The 27,918-nt window shown below is 32.5% G+C and overlaps 1 protein-coding gene across 1 annotated transcript; it reads left to right on the plus strand.

The window, feature by feature from the left end:
- The first annotated feature begins 6,150 nt into the window (after positions 1–6,150).
- Positions 6,151–27,403, plus strand: LOC148598272 (prolyl 4-hydroxylase subunit alpha-1-like). Its single transcript, XM_088562161.1, has 13 exons — positions 6,151–8,507; positions 11,175–11,344; positions 12,296–12,448; positions 13,349–13,518; positions 14,972–15,032; positions 16,156–16,304; positions 17,255–17,419; positions 21,698–21,783; positions 22,714–22,819; positions 24,908–24,970; positions 25,936–25,986; positions 26,548–26,616; positions 27,227–27,403. Exons 1-13 carry the CDS (start codon positions 8,338–8,340, stop codon positions 27,401–27,403), a joined length of 1,590 nt encoding a protein of 529 aa, XP_088418287.1. The 5' UTR covers positions 6,151–8,337.
- Positions 27,404–27,918: the final 515 nt, after the last annotated feature.

Consider the following 27,918-nt stretch of genomic DNA (forward strand, 5'->3'; position numbering starts at 1 on the left):
TAAAAATTTTACGGTGGAGACGGGTGTTCGGTTATGAAGGTTCATAATATATTTAGTTTGATAGCAAGGAACTATAAAAACTGTCTGGTTAAGACAGGTCTGTAAACTAAAAGCAAGTAAAAATAAGTATATCCAAGAGGATGATATATTCAAAATAAGTCTATAACTTATTTTCAATATTACTTTTTTCGCGAGCATCCATAGCAAAAATGTCTTGTAACATATCATTTCGATACCTTGTATACTGTTTGAACTTTGAGAATGAGAATACTAAGCGATTTTCCTTTTGGACACAAAGTTTTCTCTCGATAAAGAAAACAAAACATTTGCGAACTGCTATATGTATGCTAAACCTGGATGCTACAGTATAACAGCCCGCAGTAATAGTTCACGATGTTCCGAAAAATTTGAAGATCTCCCTGGTTACGTGATTTTGCCTACTAAAATGAAACTATATTGGTTTGTCGCATACACATTTTAAACAGGGGTTGTAAAAACTTGTGACATAGATATTTTATTATAAATTGGGAAAACAATTTGGTGTTGTTTTGATGAGTTAATTCCCCTGGTGTGGTTTGCTAACCCTGTTTTTTCTGTTTCACTTTTTAAACCGCATTAACAAATATAAAGCAAATAAAACAATCAAACAAAGAGCACATCTGGATTGACCGATATGAATTTTCTATCTGACCGATGAGACAAAATATCATCATCTCGACGAACAGACGGTCCGACGAGCTTGACACTTACCAAATTATACTCGCTAATAATGCAACGGGTATCGCTAGTAAAGTAAGATATGCGTATCTTTCTGGGGCAATTAATGTTCATTCCAGTTTTTATCTGTCGAAAATATATGGCCACCGTTACTAAACGTAGAACAGAGTGGTCAGACAGAATTTTTTTTTTTTTTTTTTTGCAAATGATACCTTCAAAACCGTTATGTTTAGTAAATTTTTGACGAGGTACAAGTGTTAAGCATGATGATATCTATTGTTTTGGTTTGCGTCATTTTTAACGTAATTACTTCAAAAATCTTCTCATCTAAAACTACTCGACCAATTTGAACCGAACTTAATGTGAATGTTCTTTAGGGTATTTTGTATATAAATGATATGAAGATATGTGTTCTGTCGAAAAACATGGCATCTGTTACTAAAAATAGAACATAAGGGTCAGACTGATCTTGAAGTTTTTCGCACATATCTCAAAAATCGTTAGGTTTAGCCAAATTCTGACAGAGCAAAAGTGTCAGCATGGTGAGATCTATTTGTAGTCAGTTCAGCCATTTTTTCAATTGCCAAAATATACGCCGTTCGCACTTTTTATTTTAATCATGAACCGGTTAGAATGAAATCTGGTCGTGCAAATATATATTGTAAGATTCAAACGGTCAACATGTCGTAATACTCTAAATTTCAATAATGAGTTAGAAACAACATACTTTAGCCCAGTTCTCCACGAAGCCATGTTTTCATGCAACCCTTAATTAAAAGTTCTTATACTTTTTTTCTAAATATTTGTTTGTTTGCTTCTGTTTTTGTTTTTGTTTTGTTTTGTTTGTATTGTTTGTTTTGTGTTTTTGCGGGGGGTGGAGTTAACAGTTATGAAACTTTTTAAAGAAAATATAGCTATTCATGACTATTATTATGCAAAACGAAAATTCGTTTTCCATCCAACAACATGTGATTATCAATTTAAATTTAAATTAATTATTCGTTTTATTGTATAACACAGACACTTTTATCATTTTTTTCAAACAGACAATAAGTAAACGTTTGACAGATTGGAATGTCACGTTATAAATATATCGTAACAGGAATAGGTATGGTGTAGATGTCGAAGAGACAACAACTCAATTGGAATGAAAATGTCAGCCTAAGGCACCCATTGGCCTTCAATGAACTACGAAGAAACCTTCATACCGGACTTTTTTATAGTTCAAAGATCAAATATGCAGACAATCACACACCGCATCAATTTACAATACATAGAGTGCATTGGAAGAAGAGAAACAAACAGTTAAAATTAACTCCAAATGCCTTCCAAAACTAATTAGTTTTACCTTACTGTAGCATAAGAGTCACTACGATTATTTTTTGTGTCTTTCACAATTGCTTATACAATAATAATATTTTTATTTCAAAGTACAAAATTTTTGATATTGCAAATTCCGGTAAACTGTTCACCTGTTTCAAGGAGAAATCTCACTTCATCGGCATTAGAATCAAATATATAAGAATACTGTACGATTTTGTGTAGTGTTTACCACTCTTAAAGGAATTCGTTCTAATAACCCAAGCAGCAATATGCAAATGAAGACCATTCATAAAATGCCATTCGGGGTTGATGAAGTATTTGTAGTATCAAACCAATGAACATTATGAAAATGGAGACCTCTAAGGGAAAATCCAGCCAACAATGGTAACAACGTCGATGACCTTGACTATCAGAACGGAACATGCTGAGTCTGCAGTTTCAAACAATTTGACCTGGATGTGGTGGCGTGGATAGTTCAATTACGCCACCGGTCAATGTAATTTCAGCCGAATGACTTCCTAAAAAACCAAAAGGAAGATCTATAATTCTAAATTATATTCATTTCTGGTTTATATAAAATTGTACAAAATTGTTAAAGCTCCCGTAACCATCTATGGTTATTTTGACAGTCTGTACGTCTGTTAGAGGGATTTGGCAAACGCCTCATTATCCAGCAGAATTTATAACTGCCTAAATGACCATAGACGGTCACTTGGGAGCTTATAACTTATATCTAAAACCAACTCCAACAAAACAAAATCGAAATACGAGGCCATATCAAGAAATGGAAAGTTCTACATTTGAATAACAAGGAATGAAGCTTGGTTGGTCAGCGCTTTTGATTTTTATTATGTTTTATTGTGTTTTATGACTACCAGCTCTGAAAACCTAACCCAGAGGTAGCTATATACAAATAGAAACTGAAAAGCCTGTGACACTCACCTGGAGAATCGAAATCATTCAGTCGTATCATTTGGAACAAATAGCTCACCAGTTAAAGATGTCCCATATTTATATTGCTACTGCTATCTGTACTAAGCCATTTTAGCAATACACAAATTGGATCATTGGTAAAGAGCATAGAGCAACACCCTCATAAAGTTTTTGGTCGTTATCCTTAGAACACCGAGGCATATGCAGTTTTCATACCAATTTGAAAAATAATTCATGGATGTAAAAAAACACAAAATAGATTATATATGTTATTTGTACTTTGCCATATTATTCCTGATTTGGTTGATTTATGTGGAAGATGAATGTATGGTTTTCCCAACAATACAGATCAGTATGCAAATAGAACTATAGTTACGTACACTATTGCGTAATTATATTGATCAGTGGTTTTTTTCCTCCACCCTGAACCACTTTTATCATTGGCATTTTTATATGGATTGGTTATAAAACATTTAAGTTATTTCTTCATCATCTTGTCGTTCGCCATTACACTTGAATGCCAGTCTCCTCAACAAATCTGGCCGTCTTCTGTAGGTCTACAGGTAGAAGCTATCTTGCTTCTAAAGGGTATTGTGCAGAGACTTGATGATGGTCTTCAACTCTGTGTACCAGACAGGATTTTCATATTGCTGTTGTTGAGAGCCTTTCTTTGCTAGCTTATCTGCTTTTTTTCATTTCCATTGATTCCACATTGTGAAGGTATCCACTGTATGACAGTTTTAAGGCTTTTGATGGAATAAATAGCTCTTTCAAGTTGTGATAGTTTGTTGTTGGTCAGTGCTTGTATTACGGAGAGGGCATATGTTAGGAATACTACTTGCATATTTTCTGCGGTTTCCTTGATGTAATTTGCCGCATGAATGAGTGTTTCTTCTTCAGCCTTGTAGTTGGAGCAATGTAATTATGTTGGTATTGCATTGACTGTTGGACTCCATTTTGGGTATTCTATGTAGATATCGGGACATCCTTTTGTTGTCGCATTTGTGGCTGAACCGTCTATGTAAACTCTTGCCCACAATTCTGATGGATACTCTTCATTCAGCATGCTCATTGTTACGGTTTTTCTGACGATGTTTGATTGTTCATCTTTGGCACTGAGTAACGGAACTGTTGTTTGAATGGTCACATTGTCCTCCTTCTCTGCACATAGATTGTCATTCATTTTAAAATTTATAGGTTTGACATGCTTGGGTAGATGTTCTTGGTGTTTTCTTTGCAATGCTCTTGTTTCTGGAGTGAAGATGGATCTTTTGAGTCTTACTAAGGATAGTTGTTTCAATCTCTCATTCATAGTGTGGTTTGGTAAGCATTGATATTTGGTGACCTGTATCATAGCTTTACATTCTCTTCTCTTACTTAATGGTTGTATGTAATTTCCTCCATACTAGCAATAGGTGTTTATTTCATGGCTCCTGTGATGATGCGGAGAGCCTGATTCTGGACTTTATCTAGAGTCTGATGGTGAGACTTAGCTGCTGTCATCCAAGTACTAGAGCCATATTCTAGATGTGGGCGTACATTTCCTTCGTAAACAGATTTCAAAACTTTTTCATTAGCACCTCACTTTGTACCAGCAAGTTTTCTCATGATGTTTAGTTTTCGTCTGGCTTTGGCTTCTGCTGTCATTATATGCTGTTTCCATGTAAATCATTTATCGAAGGTTACACCAAGGTATGTTTGCTGATCTGGATGTCATCCATGGTGACAGATTGGGTTTTAGGTGAGAGTGTAAAGAGGGTTGCTGTTGTTTTCTCTCTATTGATGGTAACACACCACTCATTTGCCCATTTGACTACATATCTTATGATGTTTGTATCCTGTACCTTGCAGTAGTTGCATACTCTTCAGAGCACCAGAGGAAAAGATCATCTACGTTGAGTGCTGATTGTACACCATTTGGTAGCTCTGGAACTAGGTCATTCACATAGAGTATGAAGAGAGTCGGTGACAATACTCTCCCTGTGGTACACCCTGTTTCAGAAGTATTTTTCAGCCATGCTTCCCATCTACCAGTATTCTTGTCCTTCTATTGTACAGATATGAGTAGGTCCATTTGTACATTCTTTCAATTATTCCAAATCTAAGATGTTTCACAAGAAGGCCATCCTTCCAAACTTTGTCAAATGCTCTCTGAAGATCTACAAAGACAGCTAGCGTTACTTTTTTTATTGAAATGCATCCTCGACTACTTGAGATAGATGTGTTGTCTGATCTTCTGTGCTCTTGTACTGTCTAAAACCAGCTTGTTCATGACCAAGAATTTTCTCCGATTCCAAGTATGTCTGTAGACGCTTGTTGATTATACGCTCCATTAATTTACAACAACTGCTTGTTAAGCTAATTTGGCGGTAGCTTGAGGTTTTCGACTTGTTCTATCCCCTCTTGAGTATTGGCATTATTTAAGTTATTTTATAATACCGTCTACTTGAAAAAACAAGTTTCGCTCGCATTTAACATTTGAAGCTTGAAAAACGATAAATAATATTTTTATCGTAAATCAGGCACAAGTTTTCACAATGCAATTTAAAGTTGTGTATTTGCAGTAGTAAAATAACTAAATAAAAAATCTTAAATTTCAACTTTATTTTCTCTTATCAGATGTCTGAATGGTATTAAACAAGTTGAACTTCGAACGATTGCCCCGAACAAAACACGTTAACAGATAAAATGTCATCAATCGTTACCATAACATAGGTCGTATAAGGCGAACTTTATCCCATCAATCAATCAAAACTTGATCTCAGAATATGTGTTTAAAGTTTCCTGAAAAATCAGGTAAAGTTTGATTATATCAAAGAGTTGTCTTCTTTTATTTTCTACTGCTCTCTATGAAATCTAGTTCATTCTTGTTATTGCTGTATATTACAAACCAACATTCACTTTGAAGCAGACAGGAACTCGTGATCCATAAGAAATGAAGATATTTAGAAAACAAAATGTCTTCTGTACTGTCCACTGCATGCGTCTTCCATGAACACGCCTAACAGTTCTTTTTTTTCAAATTGGTAATAAAAATTAAGCTTATTCTTCTCTCCACATATTTGTACCCCCATGCAGGAGAACGTTATACTGGGTAGAAAGAGGAAATCATGATATAATTCAATTTTGCAAACATCAATTTGTAAAGGTTTTTTTTTAAAGAAAGTGTATATTGTAAAAACCATCCCCTTCCAAATGCTATTTTTGTATTATTCAATAAATACCAATCATTTTCATTAGGTAAAGTCTATGTGAAAGTCTGACACTGCCAAAAGTAGAAATGAAAAAAAAAACATTGAACAAACGGTTCGAGTAAGGAGTCGATTGCATGCAAAATCTATATAATTTTCTTCTCCAAATGGCAATATCCGAATGACAAACTAAGACTAGTAAGATGGTTGTAATTGTTTCATTGTTAAAAATAATTGAGAATCCAGATCGATTTTAACATGAATGAATCCGTTGTGATTTTAGTAAAAACATCTACTTAAGGAGGTAGACTTAGTGTAAGGGACATAACTCTTGAAATCTGTAATATGTTTGTACCACGTTGAATTTCAACAAAGCATATCAAGCTTTCATTTGAAACAGAATGACATCAGTCCAAGCTACTTTGATGCTTACAAGAGATTGATGTAAAATGCTGAATACACACGTTCCAATGATTTGTTAGAGAGTTGTGCCCCTTACCCTAGGTCTACCTCCTTAAAACCAAACTTAAAAGTATCAAAAATCAATAGATTTTCTTTTAGTTATTAATGAATAAATATATAGAAACAGGAATATTCTACCTAATAATTAATTGTTTCAATTTTGATGATTCATCAGTGTGTGAAATTTTTGCGACAGGTCAACTTTTTACAAGCCTACGAAACATCAGAAATAAAATATTCAATTTCTATAATTACATTTGATAATTTTCTCTTTTTTAATTTCTATCTTATTTTTGGAAATACATAGAAAACGCCAATACACACTGATCAATAAAGGTAGTTTTGGGTCTAACTCCAAAGCAGCTCCAGTTCCGAACTATTGACGTTCCTCCACTATTCTGGAATGGCAAAAGTATTGCCGGCATGGAAGAGACCAATGCTTGGTTTTGGGTACGGCCTATATAAATAATTAGCAGTTGTTGTTCATCGACATATGAAACATCATTTTATTAAGTCGAATATTCTATGAGATCAGCATATTTAATCATGATATGCACCGAAACGTATTAATTATCAAATTATTATTTAATATAATAATATTATTATTTATTTTCATTGAGGACAGAGTGTTACGGAAAAGCAATGGGCATACGGATTTGAACGGTAATCAAAAAGAACTTAATCCAGGGATAACGACTCGACATACACAACAAACATGAAATAATAATTGGATAATTCATCGGAAAGAGTGAATAACCAAAATATTATCACAAGTGCCGACGAACGCCTAGAAGTGTTCAATTTATCGATATTTTCAATATGAATTTTGAATTCTGTGATTGATATCAAAGTTGTGAAGTTTTGGTTGAAGAGAGAGCGGGAGTGAAATTACCGAATTTAGTTAGTGTGAATTATCGAAATTTATTACACTGAGAACATTCCATAAAACACGGCTATCAATATAATAATAAAAATATAACACGAACATAGAAACAAAAGTAAATGAGTAACCAGGACTCCACTAAAAACCGACTAAAAACATATTTAAATCATAATTCAATTTATTTATGACGTTTTTTGATTGGATTACTTGTATATATACTAAATAATAAACACAATTTTTGTGTTTTCATGCCGTCGCGAAAATTATGTTGATATTAAATGGCGATATTTAGATTTAATAAATACCAGTTTTTGTTTTGTTTTGTTTTTTTTTTTAATTTATTTATAAGTTCGAAAAAAACATTATTTTTATCGTCCATACTTAATAATCGTTTGACGCATTACTCAGTGTATTCGATAACAAAATTTTGTAACAATTTCTTTAATAATTTTCTTCATATTTGATGAGCGGGAAATGTTCCATTGGGATACAAAATTTATTCATAGCCCACTCTACATTGCTGATTCTCGCATCTTTTCTTTTTATTTTATTGAATTATGATCTTATTTATTTTTAGGTTTTTTTTTTCATTTAACTAAACCTTTACAAAGAGTATTAACAAGTTAATGTGTATTTCTTATCACTGAAAATATCTCCCGAAGGCATTGGAATTACAAGATGTCTCCCTAATGTATCCTGAAGCAACCATCAGCTGATTACAACTTCCTGTAATTTAACTTATAGGTGTTAATAAATCGTCCGTCAAATCAGTCAGAATGCCCTTATAAATTTCCAATATAATTCTCTTTCTGGTAGTATAGGATTAAAATGAAAATTATTTTTCTTATATCGTTACTGGTGTGCATTCGGAATATTTCGGGAGATTTCTTCACATGTACTCATTATATGGAAGAATCAGAGAAGACTGCAGTAAAAGTTCTGAAAATTTTGGAGAATAACATTAAAATAGAGGAATCAAAGTTACAAGCTTTAAAAAGGTAAGAAAAGATATGCACTAAGCAGTGGCGGATCCAGGAGGAACTTTTCCTCATTTGGGGATATTTTATTTTTTTCGTTCAAAATTTAGGGTAAAATGAACAAATAATAACCTGATATCCCCCTCTTTTCAATAACCTCTCTGGAACCCTCACTTTTTCAATGTCACTTGATTTGCCACTTATATGTAAATTTTTGGAATGGTTTAGTGATTGTTTAGTTTACTGTTTGCATTAAATCGTGTTCATCTATTTTATTTTTTCTTCATTTTCTTCATTTTCTAAAATGTTACAAAGTCACGCAAATACCGATTTATCATCTGTATTCGTTACCTCAAGACAGAGACTAAGATGCACGTGTCTTTCAGCGAAATGGAATACATGTACATGTACTATATAGCTTTATATGGATTACACAGTAAATTATGATATATAAATCGATGTTATATACTATAAATATAATAACAATTTTGCAATCATTTCATTGATGTTTGTTCTCTTAGAAGTCTTTTGTTTACTTAATGTCAGTCCAGAAACGAATCCTGACTCGGGGGTCGTGAGGTTGCATTAGTCACTTTTAAATAACAACGTAGTTTGATTTTTGTAAAGACTGAGGCAAAACCAACAAAAGTGAAGGTGGAAATTCTCTTTTCTTATTATTTTTGGTGCAAGCCCCATATTTCTTTAATTTCGGATTCTGACATCATGTCCAAGCTACTTTGATGCTTACAAGAGATTGATGTAAAATGCTGAATACACACGTTCCAATGATTTGTTAGAGAGTTGTGCCCCTTACCCTAGGTCTACCTCCTTAAAACCAAACTTAAAAGTATCAAAAATCAATAGATTTTCTTTTAGTTATTAATGAATAAATATATAGAAACAGGAATATATTTACTGTTTGCATTAAATCGTGTTCATCTATTTTATTTTTTCTTCATTTTCTTCATTTTCTAAAATGTTACAAAGTCACGCAAATACCGATTTATCATCTGTATTCGTTACCTCAAGACAGAGACTAAGATGCACGTGTCTTTCAGCGAAATGGAATACATGTACATGTACTATATAGCTTTATATGGATTACACAGTAAATTATGATATATAAATCGATGTTATATACTATAAATATAATAACAATTTTGCAATCATTTCATTGATGTTTGTTCTCTTAGAAGTCTTTTGTTTACTTAATGTCAGTCCAGAAACGAATCCTGACTCGGGGGTCGTGAGGTTGCATTAGTCACTTTTAAATAACAACGTAGTTTGATTTTTGTAAAGACTGAGGCAAAAACAACAAAAGTGAAGGTGGAAATTCTCTTTTCTTATTATTTTTGGTGCAAGCCCCATATTTCTTTAATTTCGGATTCTGACATCATGTCCAAGCTACTTTGATGCTTACAAGAGAATGATGTAAAATGCTGAATACACACGTTCCAATGATTTGTTAGAGAGTTGTGCCCCTTACCCTAGGTCTACCTCCTTAAAACCAAACTTAAAAGTATCAAAAATCAATAGATTTTCTTTTAGTTATTAATGAATAAATATATAGAAACAGGAATATATTTACTGTTTGCATTAAATCGTGTTCATCTATTTTATTTTTTCTTCATTTTCTTCATTTTCTAAAATGTTACAAAGTCACGCAAATACCGATTTATCATCTGTATTCGTTACCTCAAGACAGAGACTAAGATGCACGTGTCTTTCAGCGAAATGGAATACATGTACATGTACTATATAGCTTTATATGGATTACACAGTAAATTATGATATATAAATCGATGTTATATACTATAAATATAATAACAATTTTGCAATCATTTCATTGATGTTTGTTCTCTTAGAAGTCTTTTGTTTACTTAATGTCAGTCCAGAAACGAATCCTGACTCGGGGGTCGTGAGGTTGCATTAGTCACTTTTAAATAACAACGTAGTTTGATTTTTGTAAAGACTGAGGCAAAAACAACAAAAGTGAAGGTGGAAATTCTCTTTTCTTATTATTTTTGGTGCAAGCCCCATATTTCTTTAATTTCGGATTCTGTCTCTGCCAGTCTTTGTTATGTCAGCAATAAGTCAAACTCCTAAAAGGGGCATAAATTGAACAATAAGTGACACCCCCCCCCCCCCCCACATATGGTGAAAAAAAGGGGATGGCAAAATACTCAAGATAGCACTACTACATTTTAGATTTTGGAGAAAATTGAACTTAACATGTTTTTTATAGAACTTAATAACTGTGCAAAGTTTAAAAAAATTATTGATCCGTTATCAATTAATATTATATATCTGGAAACCGTCGAGAGTGGACAGACGGACGGACGGGCGGATACTCAACTTAATGAAAACAATTTATTAAAATTTCGTTTAAACTACAAATCAAGTACAGATAACTCTATGAATTAGTGTCGACTTTCAGTTTGATAGAACTAACACCCAACAAACGTTAATCGTAAATGGTTTTTATTTGCATGGATATAAGCGGGAAGGTGTAATAAGTGAAAGAAGAATAGTTTCGGCATTAAATTTATATATAATTCCTTTAGTTTTACCGGCTTAAACATGTGCTGTTACTTAACTTATGTATATATTATTATGCTATATTTCATTTTATTATAAATATGCGGCAAAAAGTGCGGATATGTTTCAATTGCATTTGATAATTTTCAGAATAGCAGCTAATATCAGATCAAATTTAATGACTTCAACGAATTCTACAAGTAAGACTCCCCCAAATCCTGTATCAATGTACCTGTTTGCCAAAGCAATGAAAGACGCTTCTGAAGACATTACGGAATTCAGTAAATTAATCGAAAACAACACGATTAACTATCTTGAAGGTATGTACAAAGAAAGCGTAGAAAGCATTCGTAATTCGTAACAGATGGATTCTTAGACACGTTAATGAACTGATAAAATCTTGGCAGTAGTCAAAAGGATCAGTCAAAAGAAAAGTCTGTATAGCAATTGTCCATGCTAGGGTAAATGATTATGTTGTAAAAACTAGACCTAGAAACATGAAATTAAAAAAAAATTAATTCAGATGCTCATCTCACAATCTTAATAAAAGTTTATGTAACTTGCATTTGAGATCTTGTAAACATATGTATTCTTCAGGGGCAAGTCCAGAGTATTTGAAGGGATCCAAGCTTTCATTTAATCATTTTGCCAAAATTTTTCACCAAATTAAATTAGCGTTTCCTGGTCTTTGTCCCTTGGTTACATTCTTTTGATTTCCGCAAAAACTTGGTTCTCTTGATTACTCTGTCCAACAAAACGGCAGATGGAACTCTTTCAATCCGCCCCTGTTCTATTCTGTGCGTAATACAAACCCACACCCGTTCACTTTAACTGGTCATTAGGTGGTTCCCTGCATACTGCAATAATTCAAAACACGAACATGTTGATGGGTATGTAGTTGAATTCTTGTGTCTATATTTTTAAACAACCAGGGATGCAACTTTTAAATGTGTATATACATGTACAAGGAACAAAGGGGTGACATGTGTTGAATGAAAACAAACCACTTTTTGCACAAAAATAAAACGTTACATAATTTAAATATGCACTATTTTGCAATCCATTGTAGTGCTGCTAAAACAGTACTTTATTACTTTGATTGTTTTATAAGCTTTCAAATCGTCTCTTATGAAAACAAATTATAATAATACAATGCATGATAAGAAAATGTTTCCTGGAATTTATTTTGAGCCCTGTGGGAAAAATCAATGGAATTATTTAGATATTCCATTAAAGTAATTGCTTTGTTTAAATGTCTGCTGTTTGCACAGCATTAGGTCCGGCATTCAATGAACATTTACCGGGTAAAACGGATGTAGATGGCGTGGTAAACGCATTTGCCAGATTACAAAACACGTACAGTGTAACTGCAGCAGAAATGGCGAGTGGGAGTGTCTTTGGCTTTGAAGTACCAGTTTTAACAGGTAATTGAAGTGAAAAACCTAAAAACAATATACAAATATGAAAAAAGCGATTTCAGTTTTGTAAATATTGAATACGGTAGTCTTAATCAACCATTAAAAATATATTTCCTATATGGATAAGATCTAAAACTTATTACATATATTATTTGGAATAGTTTGAGAATTTAGGCCACTTAAAAAGATACAATGAAAATTGAAATTTTACATCAGTTTTTGTTTAATTATTTAAAACGTTAATATCGCAATGACAAATTGGTCAAATTGTATTTGTATATATGGGCTTTGTTTAAGCTTTGTGATATTAATTTTTCATTTGAAACATAACGTATTAAAAGGTCGTTCAGTTCATTCGAACATTGAAAAAATGTGCTTGAATATGCAACTACTTAAGTCGTAATACAGCTGCGAATATAGAGTTCTTAGTTCCGAGACCGTGTCAACGTCAACTGTAAGTCATAAGTACGTTGGAAAATTTCATTTTACTTTAGACTTGAATTTTAACTCTGTCTCTGCAAATATAAAGGGCAGTTACCCCATCAATAATGGCACGTTAAATCTGTTTTTCTTTTCTTAATCAAACAATTTAGGCAAAATATATAATATGTCTATTTCCTGCTACTATACCTTACTTAGCTTTATTTATTTAATCATTTATATATTTATTTATTGTTTGTGCTTTCCCTTAACATTTTTGCTTAAGCACTTGTTGAAGTCTTGATTTCCTCCCATTAACTCAATGTAAAATGATTTAAAAAAAATAAAATAATTTCCCTACTTACCTATTATTCATACTGGTTGCGAGAAACAAAGACTTTCATTTTTTTTATATTTACATTTTTTTGTTTGGCCTTATATATTGACTTATCAATCAGCACCACAAACAAATCGTGTTTTTTACAGCCTTCGATTGCTTTGATATCGGTGCATTCATGTATGATCTGAAACAACCAAGACTTGCTATTGAATGGTTGGAAACAGCCCAATCAAAAGCCTTGGAAGGAAGCAATGGAACGGATATATCAAATCTTTTAGACGACCTCAAACGCTCACTGACGGAAGCAAAGAATCAGGTAGTATGACCTCATTATGAACAGTATATTACATCATTATTTTGGGGGAAATACAATATGCAATACACATTTGTTATACTCAAGGGATTGAGTATAATTTTGTCTATTTCAATACAATATTTTGAGATTTATTTGTAACTATGGTATTTGCATTCAATTTTCTATATGTATGGTGCTTGTCGTTACATGTATACAAATAATTCCAAACTTCCCGGATCATAAGTTCCTAAAGTTAAGTTTTGAACAATGAAGAATATCCTAATTTCTCTTACCATTTTAATAAAATAATTTACAGCTGCAGGCATGGAAAAGTGTTTTGGGTATATCGAAAGCTACTTTAAAATACCTGTCCCTAGGAAAAGAACGTGAGCAGACTCATGAAAGAAAGCCCTTGAAAATTTTCTAAAATATTATCAAAATTTCTCCATAATGTATTATATCTCAATTTTACACATTACATACGATACCTATTGAAGCCTGGCTTGAAAAAAAAACAAACTCTTTCAACGAGGATATATCAACTCAGCCTTTGAAATTATATTCACTTAACTTTTTGTACTGTAAAAGTAGGACATTGATGGAGGGTAAGTACAAATACGAAATATAGTGTTTGCATAGTTCCGAGACAAGTGCGTATGGTCATTTGCCAATGTCATTAAATGCAAAATTAAAAGCATTTACTGTACACGTGTTTCAAGGAGTAACCTATCAACAGCAGCGTTAGAGTCAAATACGCGGAAAGATATTATTCCAAAAATCAATTGTATTCAACATGTACATAAAACCAAAACTATGGAAATAGGAAGCCAAATCCATCACTGAGAGGTTCTACCATTTGATATACAAGGAATGAATCCTCAGTGTTTTATGTATATTGAAATTTGTAATACTGCAAATATTGATAAGTATGATTAATAAAATCTGATATAAATCGGGATCACACGAGTCTGACTCGTGGGTTGGGGAACACAATGCTTAAACAATAATTTAAATAGTACTCCAGCTAAGAATCATGCAAAATGTGATTTATGGATGAAAAGCGTACATATTTTTATTTTGATATTTTATTTGAATTGCCATAGTAAACAGAAATTAACATTCAGTTTTTCATATAACCCATGCTCTTGAGAGATAAAAAAAATATATAGAATGTACTGTAGATTTCAAAAATAAGGGAAATAACTCCGTAAAAAAAACACTCAAATACAATAGAATGTATTGGATTTTCAATGTTGATTATCCTCTAAGAGCAGAATGAATAATTAAACATTTCATAATAGAGACCTATAAAACAGCTTATTAACAAAAATAAAAATATGTAGCCTTTTTTGGGGGTGTATCACATTTTTTCAGATTTTGCATGATTCCTACAAAAGCTAGTACTTAATAAGTCAAAGTATGTACAACTCTTCCAGTTTTAGTTTTACCCATTAATGTTTCTATTTCATTTTAGTACAGGTCAGAAAAACTAAGAGATAGAATAGCAATAGGGTCCTATGAAGTTGTCGACCCAGGTTAGTATTCAATTTTTTTTTTTTTTTTTTTTTTTTTTTATTTATTTATTTATTTTTTGCAAAGGGGTATCAATTTCATGTTAGATCTATAAATTTCAAACTATAATTGTTGGAAATCTTTTTATTATTATCCAAATAAATTAGCTATTGACTTAAGAATACACCTAGAAATAAATAAATATTTTTTTATTCTATTTTTTAAGAATGTATAAAACCGTAATTACTACTCGTCGGATAATAAACGAGGTCTATGTGTTTTTGATTGAGTTCATATTCAATATACACATTTTGGGTAATTAGATCATTGTACACTGATTTTTGTTATATATAAGTTAACATCATCTTCCCTGTATCAATTTGATCTGATGGAGCAGTGTAGCGAATAAAGTCGTCACATTCTGAGATGTTGTATATATATATATATATATATATATATAAACGTATAGAAAGGTCTGTAAAATTCCCAACGATGTTAGAACTGTCAAATTTGCGAAGCAAATTTTTGGTCGTTCCCTCCGCGGGACTCGAACTTGTACCGCTGTGACATCTATGGCAACACCGCCTGCACAAAGTCCAGCGCCCTAGACCACTCGACCAGCTAGGCTATATTAAAATATAGCTTGCGCTGGCCGGGTCATTCCTCCACGTAGGATTAATCTAGGGCTGTAACTTAGTACACGATGTATGGTAGTAGGGGACAGTTCATTTAGATGTTATTATGTAGGATAGAGAATCAAATTAATGATGCATGTCACAACAAATCAATATTATACAACGTCTCAGAATGTGACGACTCTATTCGCTACACTGCTCCATCGAATCAAATTGATACAGGGAAGATATGTAAACGTATAGAAAGGTCTGAAAAATACCCAACGATGTTAGAACTGTGAAATTTGCGATGCAAATTTTTGGTCGTTTCCTCGAGTAGGCCAGTCGAGTGGTCTAGGGCGCTGGACTTTGTGCAGGCGGTGTTGCCATAGATGTCACAGCGGTACGAGTTCGAGTCCCGCGGAGGGAACGACCAAAAATTTGCATCGCAAATTTGACAGTTCTAACATCGTTGGGAATTTTTCAGACCTTTATATGTATATATTATCTTTTGTCTTTTCCAATATTGCAGCATTGCTAACTAATGAAAAAATTGATGAGCAAAATAATTTGTTGGAAGTTCGACAAATGATGAGAAAAAATACCATGAAATTCTATGGGGAAGAACTTATACGAAACACAAAGGCTTTCCAAGGATATGAAGCATCATGTATGAAACGGGTATGTAATATATTGATTTCCTCCACAGATCTAATAACTACTCGCCTAATCATAAGGTATCACTCGGCTAATATTTTTTATGTGAACATTGAAAAAATAAAACTATGTGCTTGACCGACAAAACTGGTGCATGTTGTATTTAAGTGTGTAGAAATTGAAAGAATCAGGCAAAATTGAAGAAAAAGATAATGAATCATTTTAAGGAAAAAAACACACACGAATTTGGCAATATGGGCACATAGTCCATCGTCTTAGATGTGTAAAAAATACAGACAAGCGACTGCAAAGCTAAAAAAGGATTATTGGGGGAAATGAGTTATCTCCCTTTCGTTGTGAAATTGCAATCCGTATCATATAATTTATACCTCGAATTAATGACCCTTTAAAAATGAAAGTATTTTAGATAGCATAAAATTCAATAAAAAAAAAACTTTAATAGTTTGAAGATTAAAACCAGAACCCTGGATGAATTATCTATCACATTTACTCTTTTAATGAAATGACATACAGTTAAGTGTTTAGGAGGAAGGCTTGTTTGGTTTTTGTTTGTCCCTAAACTATGACGTTTTTTTTTTTGTGCTGAAAACACAAACCTGATATACCAATATAATATTGAATTGTAAGTGATGTTTTGATTGGCCATATTAGCGATATTTAGTTTAAACATATTTTTGGTGTCTTCTACGATGAGGTACGGGATAATTTCACCAAATTTGTACACTTTTTCAAAAGCCCTACTAAACAAATCTTATATAATTAAGTTTAAATATAACGTAGGTGAACAATCACAATCTGCATGATATTTAGACAATAAACGTCTGCCATATTCCACGATTTCTAGAGTATCAATGATTCCATTCGACATATTTCCCTGGATTGTTCTGAGAGCCCCTGTGATCAGATGCAATGAAAATTCTATCATGTTTTTTTCTTTTTTTTTCAATTAACAGGAAACAAGATTTGGTGGATATTGTAAATACTCCACTTTTAATGAAATACTTTTCTATGGAAGGCCAATCAAGCTTGAGTTTATAAATAAATCACCGAGGATACTAATAATACATGATTTATTTGGTGAAAAATTTAGAATAAAACTTCTCAGCTTTAAAGATGAGGTAAGAAAGGTCTTAAGGAAATTTAAGATCATATTTTCCCAGTAGCGAGTTGTGGTACTGTTCTCGCTGAGATTAGTGAGCGCAAAGCTCAAACTGATTGTTACAAATGTTTCTGTAATATGTTGATATCAAAAGCATATTTATATAAAGGTTATGAGGCGCGTTATGGGTCTCAGTGAAATGGTTATTATATGTCAATTTTGCCTATTTATAATCTCAAAGAGTTCAAAAAATGCTTCTCTTGTGTTATACTGCCATGGCTATGTCCACGAATGTCCCAATCATCTAAAGATTTGGTTGACTAGGCACCAACTATTTTTATACTGAGAAGAGGGCAAAAAAATTAAATGATTCCAAATTTAAGCAGACAAGTTTTACATAGCAATGGACAGGAAAAAAATATGTTTCAATATTAATCCCATCACTTGAATAGACAAAACTGAAAATTCCTTCAGGACCCACCTTAGGAGTCAGCGTCCCACTTTCGGAAATCCCGGATCCATCACTGATGAAAAATACTTAAAAAGCCTATATTGGAAACAAGTTCCACTGAACATGTTGCGTTTAGTAAATCGAGTACCAATCTATATAAAATCCAAACAGTGCCTATAGTAGAGGTGATTCATAGAGTAAAAAAATAACACCAAACAAATGATCCTTTTTCGGTCTACACATGCTAAAATTTCAGTACCGATAATTTATTTTCTATTTTGATCTCAGTTTTGTAGAAAATCATACATTCATTCCCTAATAAACCTATTTGAGATAAATACTGTAATCTGCTTGGTTAAAATAATTTTGTTTATATATCAATGGATAAAAAAAATATTGACACGCCCCTATTCATTTTAAATTCAGAGCTACTTTTCTCATGTTTAAAGATAAAAAATGTTTTAAAATTAATTTATAAGAATTGGCTATGATAAAAATTTTGTCTATTGAAAAATAACATAAATTTTCCATGTGCATATTTTCTTTATTGCAGTTCGCGCAATAAACAATATGCACATGGAAAATTTATGTTATTTTTCATTGGACAAAAGTTTTATTATTGCCAATTCTTAACTAAAATCAACCAAATCAAGAACAACATTTGCCAATTTCATAACAATCGTTGCAAAAACATCAGGAAAAGTAAAATGTATTAGATACCAGTCCATATAAAATTCATACACTGCCTATATATGGTAGAGACAATTCATAGCGTACAAGAACCCACCGAACATTTTTTTTGTATACATGTGCTATATTTTTACATGAGGTTTTTTTGTATTCAAATATGTATCTTTGGAGAGACCATACATTTATCTCCATTAAAGATCAATCAAGTAGAGAATAATAACTCTTGAAAACTACCAGGTGTATTTGGATGGTTTTGACATGCATGAATCACTAAAGACTGATACTTTAAAACTAAAACATGCATGATAGGAAAACAATGCGTCTTACAACACATTTTCACTCAAAGACAAAGAAGCAGGACTGAATGTACATGAACGGAGAACCCATAGACCAAACATCGCCTGAAACACCAAAAATAACACATGGAGAAAAGACGCATATCGTCATTCAGCTTTATTCAGTTTTATCAACTCATAAGATATGTCGATATTAATGTCCAAAATGCGGATCTTGGAATGAAATTCACATTTCAGTTTTCCTGCTTTTTATCATACTACTGAATCAGGGGTATGAGGAAAATACGTCTTAAAAGGTCTCTTACAAAATTGTTTTCTAGATATCAGTTCTTGGTTGAAAAATACTCAGTTTCTTCTAAAAAAAATGAGTAATGATTGTTTTTTGTAAATTGTTCTTTGTGCTGATGTGTCCGCTGATTTTATGATTATGACAATAGCAAGTCAGGACCATTGCGGTATCAGCAGTTCCGGTGGTGTAATATCTATTTTGTCAGATTTATTTTGGAATTGACTTGAATATGAATCGGAGTAGTGTTCGGTAATTTTATTGTTAACCTTATTTGCTTACTTATGTCCATAAATGTGTACTAAGTATATTTCTACCATTAGAACACACTTCAGTTACGAGTATGTGTCAATTCAACTTTTATACAATCGGATTCTACGCGGACTTTGTTTACCTTACTAGACTTCTAGGATTCTGAACAGGGTTGTGTTGCCACAAGAATGAAATCATCACTACATTACCACCGAAGTCATCATTAACTCGTGGATAGTTTTTTGTTTTGTATTCATCAACACTATGAGAACTGATATGTCCACTGTGTCAGTTTTTCTTTTCTTTTCGCTAACCTAGGACTTGACTTTTTATAAGCAATTCGACAGATGTTTATAGAAAACTTTTGTTTCTTTTTATTTTATTTTATTTATTTATTTTTAATTTTAATTCCTTTTTTATTGTTTTTATTTCTTATCATTATTATTTTGTTTATTTTATTTTATTTTGTTCTCTGATTTTTTTTTTAAATTAACGCAGCAAATTGTTTAAATATTAATTCGCTTAACATAGTGTCCTAAGCATTTACGTCTTGCATATTTATTAATTCGTCCATTTAACTGTTTTCTTAGCCTCTGTACAAATAACAAACAGGGGCATACAGTGAAACAATCTACAAAAGAAACATTTGTTTAACATCAATCAAAATTAAAAAAAAAACGTTACTGCCAATTGATTACGAAAAAAAAAGCGTTTTGGAGTATGTAAGGCGTCAACCTCTTCTATAGCTGCATTTTACAAATATTTCCGCTGAAATTTCGTTTAAAACCCGTACCGTAAACCACCATGCACAGGCAAAACCTGTTCAAGATTTACATGAAATTCACAGGAAATTAACATGAAATTAATGTGCAAACTTAAAATGTAATGTGAAATTCATGTGAAGGCTCAATTTACATGAGTAGCATGTAACGTTTCGTCTGCTACGAAATTTATTTGTTCGGTTGAGTCGTGTAAAAAAAAAAACAAGTGAAAATACTTTGCCCAACGTTTTGCGAAACGTAAACTTTAATTAATTTTTTTTTTCGTCACTTTCTGTCTTCCTATCAATGAACTTATCCGTACAAATTCTCAAAAACCGTAAGGCCGACTCTTACGAAACTTTGCACACATATCAGGTAACATCTGAAGTTGTACCTAAAGTTTTTTAAACTCCGGAAAATGCGGCTATTTTAAAAGGGCTGCCGAATTTGGAAACAGGTTAAAATATTGGACATATGCAATATTTCAGAAACCTAAGAACCTAGGAGCTTAAAATTGGGTGCAGTGGTAAAGTTAGGCATGCTGAACAATAGCATGCAAAAAATCGGTATCGATATGTTGTCTGTTGTCATGACAGCCAAAATCCCGCCAAACTTATAAAATGCTCCCATTTGGATAAAAGTTGGTTATTAGGGTAAAAATGATATGCTCAGTTTATATTTTAAAATTTCAAGAAGATTCAAAAGTCGCCGTTACAATGGCAACCGATTTCCCAGCGAAAATTTCCAAATGCTCCGATTTGGATGAAATTTGATTTTTTAGGTGGTGAAAATGAAATGATTAGTATACTTTTACATTTCTAGAAGATTCGAAATTCGCCGTTACCATAGCAACCAATTTTCCCGCCAAATTTAAAAATGATCTGATTTGGATGAAATTAAGTTTCTAGAGTGAAAATCACATTCTGAATCTAAATTTCGGGATTTCATGACCATAAGAAATTCGCTTTTACCATGGTGACCGATTTCACCATGTTTCGATTTTGGTATAATTTCATTTTTTGCTGGTGAAAATAATGTGCCTCAATTTACATTTGAAGGTTTTGAGGCAGAATGTGTACGGGAGGTGACTTGCCCCACGTTTCGCGAAACGTAAACTTCAATTTTGTTATTATTCTTCATGCACACTCGTGTGCATTTTTGTAAAGCATTGTCGATATATTTCTGAATATATGTATATAATTATGTGCCGAAACCTATATTACATTCATCGTTTTATATATGTACGAATTTGTGGAGTGACTTATAGATATAAGTAATTGGTCATTAATTAATCACTTCAATTGAATTCTGCTTTCATTACTTTAAGTTACAAATTTAAAATCGAAACAGAATTTGGTAAACATTTACTATACATATACTTTTATCGTGTTTCATATCTAAACCATTAATTTCTACAATTTGTCGACAATAAGTCGAAATTGTACAATTCCAGCCCTTGCTGTAGTCATACAAGTATTATCTTCTTGCAAAATAGACGCAGAGCGAGATTGTCGTGTCGACATTATTTATTTATCCGTCTTATATACTTTTGTATTTACAGCTTGTGCGATCTGGTGTCTTTATCGTCGATACTACAAAGGGGGAAAACACAACGCGACAAACATCAAACGTTAGGACGAGTTCAACGTATGTAAAACCATGACTTCTTTCCTCGTTTATCAAGATATAAACGGCGACTAATGTTCTCGTAGCGATACAAACTATATATCAAAAAAGGTAGTCAGCTTCAGTGGTATAAATCTACGAATCATTTGTTTTGTAAACCATTTAACGTAAATTTCATGTCAGCATCTAAGTAAATTAAATGTATTTCATTCTATTGATGATTGAATGTATGACAAGTGTATTACTGATTTCAAGAGTTTGTTCCGCAGCCTATGTTTTAAATAGCATGAACCAGATGACTTGTTCTGCATGTTGCTTGCCAACTATCATTTGACGAGTGATTCAAAAACTATTTCAATAAGTGATTATAGAAATAAACGTTTGCCGCTATTTAAAATTTGTATATATATGTTAAACTTTATTTTCTATCATGAATATGAATTTAGTATAAGCATCACAAAACTATACTAATTTTTTAAAATGACAGACCTCATCAAGAAAGATTAATCAAGGGAATCAAGGTTATAGCGGTAATCAAAAGAATGCAATCCAGGGACAAAGACCAGAAATGGAAAACAGACGTACACAACAAAGAACATAAAGTAACTAAAATCATACATACAAAGTAACAAAAGCAAATGAGCAACTCGGACTCCACTAAAAACTGGGACATGGACCAGATGCACCGGTAGGGTAAGCGTCCTCTGCTTTTCTAGAAACACCAGCCGAGTTGTTCATAAAAAGTCAAATCAGGAGTAGACAAACGAGGGAAGGAAAACTATGACCCGTTGAATAAATCAGTTTTCATGGTGCAGAAGGATACACCATAACGATTTAAATTCAGATTTGGTATTTTTTTTTAATTACTATTTTCCTTATTTATCTTATAACTATTTTCTTGTTGTAATGTTGTTAAATTGTTAAGCCAATATAAATGTTCTCCCTTTTCAGTTATGTATTTAAGAATGATAGTGACGCCGATGGTCGTCATGTGAATACACTTTTAGAAAAATTAACCGGTCTAGGAATGGATGGTGAAAGAGCAGACTACTTTCAGGTACAGTGAAATTTGTACTTTTAGTATACCAATAATTTGCTAGATTGTCTAAGGCATGTAGAGTAGTCTACATTCATTTAGTGGCTGTTACACATAGGAAAATAACTCACAGGGAATTCGTGTATACAATGTTTCAGGTGAGGTTCCCCAGAATTAAATTTGAAATTCAAAGAACATGATGTCCATATTATCCTTTAAATGCAATTTGCAAGAATATTTAATTCACTTGAATTGCATGTGACCTTGGTCACATGACGTACGTTCGTGTGTATTTCATGTAAAACTATGTAGTCTGTGTGCTCATAAATTCCCCCAAAATATATGGCATTCTTTTTTAACATAAAAATTTACATACGTTTTACTGACAAAGACTTCCACGAACATTTGTTTCATTTAAAAGCCATATACATTTTCTATTGAAATAGGTGCATGCATTAATAATAGGAGAATACAAGTACATTTAATCATCTGTTGTCCATAAGTCTCTCTCCACAGTTTTATAGTTTCCATGGGCAAACCTTCTACACCGGAATGGCGCACTGGGGAAATTTGCACATTTCCTGTTTTATTTTACATTCATTTACAATGGTCTATTAAATTCTGTTGGAAATGAAAAAAAAATCCTGAATTAACAAATAATAAAAAGAGCAATACGGCTAATAAATCTCGTCACGTGACACTATGATTTCATGGATACCAAGCTCCCATTGAAAACATTGAAACGATTGGGTAATCTTAGACAGACACAAACTCCCCTTTTGTATTTTTTATGATTTTATAGTGGTACATGTATTCCTATCGATTGCAATATTTCAGTATGTCTTTTCGGTATGTGATCATCAGGAAACATTGATTCTCTTCTTGGTGATTGATTTTGCTTCCTATTCCAATAGTTTTATTTCGATTACTTCTTGATAGCAATCTCTTAAGCTTTTTGATTTAGATCTTCCTATGTATTGTCTACAGTGCTTCTGGTGAGAGGTTACTCCTTAAAACACGTGTACAGTGTATAAAATGAATTCGCAATATTCATGTGATTAGTATTGTTGTATTTTGTAAAACAAAACATACTTCTTTACTTTCATCTCATAAAAGGGCCTAATCTAGAAGGAGAAATGAGCAAACATTTTCCTTGTTTGTACTCACTTCTCAAATGTGTCTTTGACAGAGAAAGGTTTATGTAATAAGTAGACATAAATGTAAATATTGTTTTGTTTTGTTTTTTAACAGAATTTACTTCAACTTCTCCCTGTCATTGATGTCTAGATAAGGTCCTGCATAAAATCTCTTTTTTACTTTAAAAATTGAAACAATATGGTATTCTTAGCAAGACATATTATTCTCTTAAGTATTTCTTATGAACTAGTACGAGAACTCTAATCGGTTGTAAAATTGTAGTTAATTCTTGCAGCATTTGATCTTTACAAAACATCAGTTATAAAGTGTTTCAGATTCATCATCATAATTACCATCATATCATCTAAGTGTTATGCAAAGCTTAAGGCGTCTACCAGGGTCCTATATCCAGCTCTGTCTTATGCTATTCTTTCCAATATCCCAATCGATTCCATTCTCTTTCATCTCCCCTTCTAACGTCCTTCTACATGTGTCCGTTAGTCGTCCTGGTTTCCTTCTGCAAGGTGGTGTCCACCTTAGCGCTTAAATTCCTTACATGCCTGAAATTATCCATTCCAAGTACAAGTCCTGTATATTTCCGTCTCCTTTTCTGTATGTCCATGTTGACGTTACTTATTGCAGTTCGTACTGCGAGTTCAATGCTAGATACTCTATCCGTCCATTTAATTGTGAACATTTTCCTAAACAATTTTCCTTCTACTCCATGTAGTTTTCTCTCTATTTCTAGTTGGCTCTCCATGTTTCTGCTCCATTTTGTATTTCTACTCTTACATTGCTCTTGAATATTCTTATTTTTCTTGCTTTTCTGACATTTTCAAGTTTGTTAAAAGCTGATGTTGCTTTGCCTATTCTAATATTGATTTCTATTAGTACTTATTTTCAGATTCAGATTAGTTTTCGGTAATCTTATTGTTAACCTTGTAGGTTACATATTATATACTTATATTTCAGGTCGTAAATTACGGAATAGGAGGAGAATACAAACCACATTACGATTGGATACACGATTATTTGGTACGTTTCTGTGTTTTTTTAATGTACATTGTATTAATAGATAGCGGTAATAGTGGATGATGTTGAGAACTGAGAAGTGACAGTACGTGTAGTAGATTATAAAAAAATGAAAAAAAATTCATTGTGCAATACAAGGAGAAAATGGGAGGAAACTGCTGTACCACCACAAAAATTAATTTTAATACTTGTTTAACATGATGCACAAGAATAACTATTAGCCTTTAGCAGTCAACACTATTCTGAGATTGAGATATTTCATTTTAAAAGGGTGTCCATGGAAAACCCAGGCAGTGTATAACATATAAAATTTAATTTTATATCCAAAATTTGACAACTTCGTGTTTTCCTAAAACTGCATGTTGTTTTAGTGAAATGGTAAGAAAATTTAAATTAAATAAAAAGCACTACAAACTTTGAAATAAAGGGAAGTAACTCGTTGATCTGTTGAAAATTTAGTTGATTTGTCCGAGCATGTTGAGCATATATTCTATTTCATTCACTTATAATACAGAAAAAAATGCTGCTATCTCTATCATTACATTGAATAAAAAGAAAGTGGGGTAAATTTTACCCTGTGCCACCCATATCACAAGACCTGTCTGGTTTTCACATGGGCACTCTCTATTTGATTACAGTGGACATATGGAAATGTCTACTTAACCTGAGCGGAAGTTTATATTAACAGTAAAACCCGTCATATTGGCCACCCTATATTCAGCCATAACCTGTCTTAAAAGACTATGATTAAAGTGTTGCTATGTTGTGCTTTGAATGTAAAATTACCCAACAAATAAAGACCCCCTGTCTTATGTGACCATGATTTTACTCTTCTTTTGGAAGTTTATTTAAGACAGGTTTTACTGTATTTTCGAAAGGATTTTTTATTATGACTTTGCTTTTCCTTGAAGGTCACGTAAGACAGGTTACACTGTATATTTAATTGCTATTTTTTTCTTTAATTCTAGTTGCCACATTTTTATACGCATACAAACAGAATTTTAACTGTTCTTTTATATGTAAGTATTAAATAAGCATTTGTACAGTTGTATTTGTCTACAAACCAGTCCTATTACTAGTAGTTTAAATGAGTGAAGAATGAACGATTTTTATGTAAAGAAATCAACACCAAAAAGATCGGTAAAAAATTGCTAAATGAAGCAGTATGTTTCCATCGCTGATGAAGTGTAAAATGCTTACAAGAAGATCCTTTACTTCTACAAAATTTGATGTATTGAAATGATGGTGTAGTTTCTTAATACACTGTTAATGATAATTATTCCTACCAAATATATACGCAATCCGTCAAGCAGTTTCGGGAAATTCGTTGAAAAAAGCTAAGTTCCATTTCTGGTGGGGATTGGTGTACAGTAAAGGCTACTATTTTAATGTTTGTCAATAAGGAAGACTATTTGGGGTAGAGACAAATAACTCCTGACAACCGTAAAAAATGTTATGCAAGAAGATATTGCATTTACCCCTTATTATAACGTTATTTCTAATATGAATAAAACCTCTATAATTGTACAAAACATGTTAGTTTATTTAGCAAAATCACATTTTGTATATTTAATTTTCAGTTGACAGACGTTGAGGTTGGAGGCTCCACAGTTTTTCCAAATTTAAATTTATCAATTGCTCCATCAAAGGTACAGAAAAAGATTATATGACGTTTTGTAAAAGATAAGTTGTGGTGTAACTAAAGATGGAGATCGTTTTCACCACCAGAGATCATATTTCTGCGAGCGGTTACTTTTGTATTTCAATCGGGACGAAACTTCAACGACATCCAGTAATTGTAGATGCTCTGAAAAATGAATGACTATTTTTTTAATTTTTAATTTTTTTTTGGCGGAAGGTTAAGTGACGTTATTCGGAAATGACGTATGTAGTTAGGAAGTGATTGTTTGAACTTTTAACCCAGCCGTACAGTATGTTACAGAGTTTCAGTCTTCTTAACACAATCCCTATTTCCATCCTTTTCCATAATAACTTAAGTACTTCAACAAATGGCTGTAACTACTCAAATTATACGATAAAAAATAACTTATCGTGTGAATGATTTCAACTGTTATCATTGGTCGATATAACAATTAACACTATTTTTCATACTACAAGAACGTATGCTTTTTTTGGGGGGGGGTTTTGCTTTTTTTGTTTTGTTTTTTGTTTTTTGTTTTTGTTTTTTGTTTTTGTTTGTTTGTTTTTTTTTAACATAAGCAGCCCATATAACAATAGCATGGCTTATTTATTTTACAGGGATCAGCTTTGTTTTTCACCAACCTAGACAGCGAGGGGAAGGGTGATCCTATGACTTTACATGCTGGTTGTCCAGTGTTCATTGGATCTAAATGGATCATTAACAAATGGGTTCATGCAAAGAACCAAGATACAAACTTCTTAAAGACAGTGCCATCAATATGGACAGCTGCATAATAAAGTTTAAAATAAAGAAGATGCTTTTTCTTTCAAAGAGTTACCAAGGGAACCAAGATTCCAGTGGAAATCAAAAGGAATGTAATGCTGGGACATAGACCAGACATAGAAAACAGGCACATACAACAAAAACATAACAAAAATAAAAATAATACATACAAAGCAACAAAAGTAAATGAGCCACTCAGACTTACTTAAATCTGGGGAGCATGGAGAAGATGGTATGGTAAGCGTCCCCTGCTTTTCTAGAAACACCTCAAGATTCAAAGATCTCAAAATATTCTTTCAAACGACCCCTATCTGACCTCAGTATTACTAGAAATGTTTGGAAATTGTAAATAGGATTGTTAGAAAATTGAGGAATTATCTGCCCCTGAAATGTTTATTTGCAATGCATTTCAATGAAATTATAACTCATTTTACCAAAACGATATGGAAAATTTTAACTTTAAATCTTGATTTTCATGGTACAAATGGTTCAAGAGTGGGTTATTTCAGACCATGTGTCAGCCACT

Source organism: Perna viridis, chromosome 14 (assembly GCF_037379345.1).
Source record: "Perna viridis isolate PV_CMFRI_1.1 ecotype Kerala chromosome 14, ASM3737934v1, whole genome shotgun sequence".
Classification (NCBI taxonomy): Eukaryota; Metazoa; Mollusca; class Bivalvia; order Mytilida; family Mytilidae; genus Perna; species Perna viridis.